The sequence below is a fragment of the Gouania willdenowi genome, chromosome 4 (genome assembly GCF_900634775.1).
Source record: "Gouania willdenowi chromosome 4, fGouWil2.1, whole genome shotgun sequence".
In the NCBI taxonomy this organism is placed as follows: domain Eukaryota; kingdom Metazoa; phylum Chordata; class Actinopteri; order Blenniiformes; family Gobiesocidae; genus Gouania; species Gouania willdenowi.
In genome coordinates this window covers 15,309,743-15,317,192 of record NC_041047.1, presented here as the reverse complement: position 1 = coordinate 15,317,192, position 7,450 = coordinate 15,309,743, and the positions used below count along the sequence as shown (strand labels likewise).

The window sequence follows — 7,450 nt, the reverse complement described above, 5'->3', positions numbered from 1 at the left end:
AATGTCTACTTGGAATTACAACAACATGTCAAAATTGAATTATAAATATCTAAAATAATGTAGTTACTAATTAAAATTATGTAATTCCCTCGGCTGATTATATGTAAAAAAAAAAAAAAAAGGGGGGGGGGGGGGGGGCGGAGGTGGGGCGGCCGTAACTGTAGATAACTGTAATTTATACAACTAGTCAAAATGCACCACTGACTTCCATTCATATTTAATTACATATATCTATAATTCATTTTTGACATGTTATATTTGTGTCAATGCAAATTTGACTAGTTGCAATTCAAATTAATTATATCCACAAATCTATTCTTACTAGTCACAATGTTAGTTGTTTATATATATATATATATATATATATATATATATATATATATTGTGGAGCCGAAGAAAAGGAGTCGGAGGTGGAGTGTTCAGCATAGAACTCCAATCTTTATTTTCCATTTGAATAAGCTCTTATTCACCTCTCTATCACACAGGGGAGAGAGCATGAGTAGCACCAAAATACTTCCCCGTGGAAACACCCTTTACAGCACAATAAGTTCCCCCCCCCCCCCCGGAACTCCTCAGTTATTGGGTGAATTATGAACATGAAAACATGAGCACCACAATATATGACTATAATTAAATGTTATTCCTACATGTGAAAATATATTTGTCACTTTTTACATTCACTTTGGCCATCATGATGACACGTGTGTAGGGCAAGTGTGTAAGAAGGGGTGGTTTGGTATTGGGCAGAAGTATTATTTTGAAAGAACAAACCGGAAATAGTCGTGCATTCCTGGTGCAGACGTTCCGTCACGATGCTGAATTTGAATCGTCCACCGCACTTTGAACAGGTTTGAACTTGTTCAAACTTTGAACAGTCGTGGTTATGGATAACGTCTTCTTGTTTTGTGGCAGCACAGACTGAAGTAAGTTTCCACACACAAACACACTAACGTGTTATTTAGTGAGCCATGCTTAATCATTGCGTGCTGGCCTTGTCCTGAACTTCTCATCTTTAAATTAATCATTAATCTAATTTAATGTGTGGATGGAGTTATTATTATGTTGCACATTTAAAAACCGATGGAAGCAGCTCAGCAGCTGTATTGAAACATGGCCAGTCTCCGAGCTTTTCCTGACTTTTGAAATTGTTTTAACAACTTTGAAGTAGAGATGTAACGATTCACTCAACTCCCGATACGATTCGATTCACGATACTGGATTCACGATATGATTCTCTCACGATTTTTTCATTTACAAAATGGGACTGTAGACAATTTTTTTTTTGGGAAAAAAACTAGAAAATACTGTATTATTTTCCTTTTATTTTTCATTGTCAAAAGAATTCCTTAATAAACTATTCAAAACAATGCAATTTAACTAAAAAATAAATCTTGAATTAAATAAATAAAGGAATAATACAAATGAAAATGAAGCCTATTAATTTAAATTCTGGTTTTATAATAAACAATGCAAAACTGCATAATAGTTCTTTTTCTTTTAAAAGTGCAACTGAAAATGTATTTTGTGCCTTAACAATTTGACTTTAAAAAAAAAAAAAAAAACACGTCATTGCACTGATTTACGTCATATTTGTTTGGACCAGCAGAGGTCGCTGGTAACCCAGTGGTCGGTTGGCATGCAGATATCTTGCAGTGAAGAAGAGAAGCTATGCTAGCAGACAGAGCTAATAGAAAAACGTGACTTTTACAGATATTCAAGTAATATTACAGATATTCTTTCGGTGCTACAGGGGTAATGAATCATTTATTAATATATGTAAGAGTAGAAGGCAGCCAGAAACAAAGCAGATTCCGCCCGTCGCCAACACTTCCGGATAGATAGATAAAATAAAATGTATCATTATTATTGGTGGGACAAGGCAGATTTACGAGTGTGAAAAGGACAGTATGAGTTCTCACTTTGAAAAGGTACATTTATGAGGTACACCATTCACTAATCCAGGTCCAGGATTATTTTTATTAAGCTAATATTTTAATTCAATTTACAAATTTGAAGGAAGTGCACAAGGTGGACAGGTCGATAAGTGAACTGGAGTAACGCCATCAGCTGAAACAATTAAAAAATTTAGAAAAAAACTGAATTTTCAGCTCGTAACTCGGTCTTTCTGCCTCGAGGACCTATATTACGTTTATGCAAAATATCTTTCAAGGAATCAATGCTTCAACGCACAAAATAATCTCTAAATCTCTGTCAGAATCAGTTTCTACATTGTCAACCATGTCAAGTATATCTTGACCTTTGACCTAATGCAGAAGAACTGAACCAGAGCGAGAGTGTGATATTAATAATCAGTAAATAAAAACTTTACATTAATTTGTTGTCACTTTTCCCATTTTCCTTTTTAAATTATCGTATCGTAAACACAATAGTGTTTTGTACCAAGAACAAAACAAGGGCAATGGTGGCGTAAGGGTTAAGCAAAAGGGCTTAAAATTATTTAGAGGAGGGTCACTGGTTCAAATCTAACCTGGGCCGTCACTGTGGGATGTTGAGCAAGTCCCTTAACCCTAACCGCTTGTGTTGTTTGGATAAAAGCATCTGCTAAATGAAGTTGAAATTTGTAACGCGGTGCATTGTCCCACCCCATACACTTGCCGCTAATGTAAGTGAGGGGATTCCTCACTCTTTAAAATGATAGAGAAGTTTTAGGTATTATTTTTTTCATTGCCTGGCGCCTCAGCAGAAACCTTGCTGATGATTCAGCAGTTTACCTTATCTTGAAACCACTTACACAGCTGGTTTGGGGGGTATTCTCTCATATGGTGGCTATTTTGTAAATACAGATAGACATTTTGAAATGATTTTGTCGTGCAATAAATGTTTTTTGCAGCTCAAATGGCAGCGAAACACATCAAACCCAAATTCAGCCAATCTCAGGTGACTGAGATAGTGAAGAGGCTCTTCAGTTTGACTCCGTCAGAAGTTCGTTCTCTGCCAAGCTATGACGACCAAAACTTCTTTGTTGCGACTGTGGACGATGGCGAGTATGTTTTGAAGATCATGAACTCGGCGGACAGTGAGAACCTCACGCTGATCGAGGTACAGACGTATACAATGGCCTATCTTCAACAGAATGGACTGCCTGCACAAACAGCAAGGCCAACCACCAGCGGAAAACTCATGAGCCTGGAGGAAATGGGTAGGAGATTTTGTCTCTGTATTTACCTGTGAGATTAAACTAGATTTTTGTAAAAAATTTAAAAGTAAAATAAACTGCATCAATAGAGATAAAACTCTACATCATTTTTTTAACCTAGAATTCACTTTTTTTTAGCTTACATCTAATGCATTAAGAGTAATCCAAATGTTACGAGGATTTATTGGTCGACAGTGACTCAGGTGATAGAGGGGTCGTCTTCTGATGGAGAGATGGGAGGTTTGTTCCCAAGGTTATTCCTATTCATGTCTTGAATTGTCCTTGGGCAAGACACTGAACCCTCTTAAGTTACGACCCATGGTAGATTAGCTTTGCATCTGTTGTCATTGGTGTGTGAATGTGGCTCCAGGGATACTTCAGTGATCAAGTGAATTTACCAGTTACCAATTCTCAGTCTTTTACTGTTTGGCAGCTGCTTCAAAGATGATTTCAATGTTTTTGCAGGAAAAATGTATTTAAACATTAAGGAATTACATTAATAATCATCCACGTGGATGAAAAAAACAATAGTCATCGTCAGAATATTTTTCTCTTCATTGGAGTATTTTCTCGTTTCCTATTTGACTGATGACTAAATTTTGACTAAAACTAATTTGCTTGTCTGGCAAAAGACTGAGTAAAACTGAATAAAAATTACCACTGGATTTAGTGTTAATCTTACTAAAGAGATATGTTGCATTTATTGCTCACAATCTCAATGTATTTCATAGTAAAGTCATCTTCCTCTGTCTCTACTTCAAAAACAAAGACATGTTATGTTGATATGCTTCTTTAGGATTCATGTGGTCATTATGAGTGGCTTTTTTTTTTTTGGCAGATTTTGGTTATGGTTGTCAGAAGTACCTGGTTCGACTCTTGACCTATTTACCTGGGACAACCATCTCCAAGGTTCCATTAACACCACAGCTCTTGTATGAAACAGGGAAGACTGCAGCCACCATGGACAAACTCCTCCAAGAGGTACATGTCATTCACCTTCGTTAAACTTAACACTGCATGCAATCAAACATATTAAAGGCTATAAATTGTTTGGAATTTATTCTACTTGGGTCTGTTTTTGCTTTTTTACCAGATGAAACATCCTCAGCTCAGCATTCTGGAGAGGGGAAACTTTATTTGGAGTTTGTCTAACGTTTGCCTACTGGAAGGATATCTACCTGTATTAAATGGAGATCCTCTTCAGGAGGTGGTCAAGTCTGTCATTCAGCAATACAAGTGGACTGTGGAACCCAAACGCTCCAATTTTCGCAAATGTAAGATATACTTTACTGTACTTTAATGCTGCGTTAACACTGAATGCGTCTTCTGCGGTCCCGGACGCATCTGCCGCACGAAACGTTCAGCAGGATAAAAAAATGTCCCCATTTGCTTCATATGTACGTTTGAAGCCCACCAGCGACACATCCAACTCGGTGAGTTGCACTGCCTGCTGAAGCGAGGAGCTGCGCTCCTTTTTCTCCTCTCATAAACATAAACCACCTGTGAATAAAGCCGGTGTGATTAGCGGCTAATGCTATCCTAGCTCAGTGCCGACTTTACAAGATGAAAACTACAGAGAGAACTTTTACCTGCTACTACCACCTCCTCGCTGATTCTCCTCCAATCTAAATCCTTCCTGGTCTGGTCTTGGTTATAAAGGTGGTGTCAAACAGCTAGCTCCAGGTGGTCACACACAGCTTCTGCTCCATGGTTGAATGGGTGAGCAGACCGGTGTCCGTGTTGACGGACTGACATTAGACTCTGAATGGCTTTCGTCATTTGAAACAGTCGCAGGAGTTCAATATTTTTAACTCTTGCGAAAATGACGAAAAATCGGACCGCACCGCTGCACAGGAAAGATTTGAGATCTGGGACACGTCTATCCATTGACTTTGTATGTAATCTGATTGCATAAACATGTTGGGACACATTCGGTGTGAACGCAGCAGCATAAGACTGTCCCCTGTATAGATACTGCATGCTATGTTTCCAGATTGGATCTGTTTTGTTAAATTATTAGTTTCTCTGCAGTTACAATTACAGAGAACAATGTTTGAGCAACTAAGGATATTTCAGCTCTTCTCATGGTTGCATCTTTATATGATGTGCACATTATTTTTAGTTTAGCTTTACAAAGGTTATTCTCTGTTTCTGGAGTGTTTTCTGATAGCAGGTTTGCAATCTCGACCAGTTTTTTAAAAGCAAAAATATCCCAGTCTCTCATCATTTGCGAAATTTAAAAAATTCACATCTCTTTTTATAATTGACCATTGCTCATGAAATTTGACTCAAACATGTAGAATTGGTTCCTCTGTCACCCCACCAAGTTTAATCCGCATCTTGAAGAAAACCACCATTATGGATAAACTGATTTTCCTTAATACAATGCACTATGGTGACTGCTATGGCACATGTTTTCTAAATTGATTTGTAGTTCTTCTACCTATTTTTAATGGACTTTTAGTAAGAGTGGGGAATTTTGAACGTGTAAGATAAAATGTGTAAAATTCTTCTGAATCCAACTTTTCTCTTTTGTGAAATCTCATTTCAAAAAGCAAATATTACAGGAAAAGTCCATTTTTTTCAAAAGGTTGTTCAATCAATTATCTCAACCTCCATTTAAACATTCATTAGCCACTCAGTCTTTACTACAAGCCTTTAGCTAGTAAAATACATTCACAATGTCTCAACAGACCATTGCCTGAAGTGGAGCTATTATGCATTCTACACACCTTCTGTGCAGGTGGTTTTGTTATGTAATGATTTGTTAGACAGTATTTAATTAAACACAAATGAAATATTTACATAAGTTTCAGAAGCTGTAACACATTGTTTGTGTGTTGTAATGGCTCACTCAATTATTCTTGTTTTCATTAATCAGGACTGTTTACCTTTTTTCCTCAGGCATCAACCATGGCGACTTCAATGACCTCAATGTACTCGTTCAACCTGACAACAATAACGGCCATACCATCTCTGGCATCCTTGACTTTGGTGACATGCACAGCGGCTTCTTCATCCATGAGCTCGCCATTACCATCATGTATATGATGACGGAGCACCCTGAGCCCATTGAGGTGGGTGGGCCAGTCCTAGCTGGCTGGGAGAGTGTCTTTCCGCTCAACGAGGCTGAGAAAGATTGCCTCTACATGCTGGTGTTGTCTCGCTTCTGCCAGTCTCTGGTGTTGGCTCGACACTCGGTGAAGTTGCAACCGGAAAACGCAGAGTATTTGATGATATCGTCAAAAAAAGGCGTCCACATTCTCAGTAATCTGTGGAAGCTTGGGAAGGAACACGTGGAGAAGGTGTGGTTTGAAAGAGCTGCTCAGCTCAGTGAGCAATATCAAAAGAAATGAGAGCTCTATGTAGAGATGGAGAAAAATGAGATATAATTAATAAAATGTGTTTAATAAATTCATAGTTTTCTTTATTTGCATGATACAGTAGTGCTGCCAAAGCAGGCAGTTGGCTGTTTATTGGGAGCTGCTTGGGGTTTGGCGTCATGCACCAAAGAAACTTTAACACAACTCTAATTGGCAAATCAAGGCAACTTTTTGTTAGCATTTAATACCAGAGGAACCAAAACAATTAACAGTGCATGAGAATGTTAAAAACACAAAAAAAGGAAAATCAAGTGAATAACAGGATAAAAGCTAAGCAGCATAAAAGACAAAAGATAACAAAATCTGTACACAATGCATTAAAACTACTGATCTCAGTTTTATCTTTCCTCTTGATAAGTTGTCTACAATAAATGATAGTAGAGTTTAATATTTCCAGAAAGCCCAAAGCAGAGAGAGACAGGATAATGACTCTGAGTAAATGTCTCTCTTCAACAGTAGGAAAAAAAAAAAAACCCACTCCCCTCAAGGTTATAAATCATAGTCGATGAATCTTACTGTTGTAATAGAAAGCACACAAGTCCAAATTATCTAGTAAATCAGTGTCTGTTTATGGCTTTAGGCGCAATTGCATTGGTTTGTTATTGTGGTGCAGTGGTGTGCTTTTTTTCTAACCTTGGGCTGGTCATGAAGGGAGTATTATGACGCATATTGTTCTGCAAAGTTAGTGCTGTCAAATTGTCTGCCCACTGCTTCTGCAGAAAACACTTGTGGGTTAAAGCTAAAAAGTACCACAGAACAGAACCCGTAGGGCAGTGCATCCGGTCCAGCCAATGTTACGATTTTCCACATACTGGAAAGTTTTCTTTTGACAAAGAAGCTGTAAAATGTCATGAACTATGAAGAGTAAATATGCACTTTGTATTAAAAGGTTATTACTTAGATCTTACGT

General features: G+C 37.7%; 1 protein-coding gene across 1 annotated transcript; it reads left to right on the top strand.

The window, feature by feature from the left end:
* Positions 1-788: 788 nt before the first annotated feature.
* Positions 789-6,571, top strand: hykk.2 (hydroxylysine kinase, tandem duplicate 2). The gene is made up of 5 exons (XM_028444968.1): positions 789-923; positions 2,852-3,160; positions 3,996-4,138; positions 4,251-4,431; positions 6,062-6,571. Exons 2-5 carry the CDS (start codon positions 2,857-2,859, stop codon positions 6,511-6,513), a joined length of 1,080 nt encoding a protein of 359 aa, XP_028300769.1. The 5' UTR covers positions 789-923; positions 2,852-2,856; the 3' UTR covers positions 6,514-6,571.
* Positions 6,572-7,450: the final 879 nt, after the last annotated feature.

Coding starts and splice junctions, on each gene's coding strand:
- hykk.2 (XM_028444968.1), top strand. CDS start 2,857: ATGGCAGCGAAACACATCAAACCCAAATTCAGCCAATCTCAGGTGACT. Junction 3,161..3,995: donor CATGAGCCTGGAGGAAATGG/GTAGGAGATTTT, acceptor TTTTTTTGGCAG/ATTTTGGTTATGGTTGTCAG. Junction 4,432..6,061: donor ACGCTCCAATTTTCGCAAAT/GTAAGATATACT, acceptor TTTTTTCCTCAG/GCATCAACCATGGCGACTTC.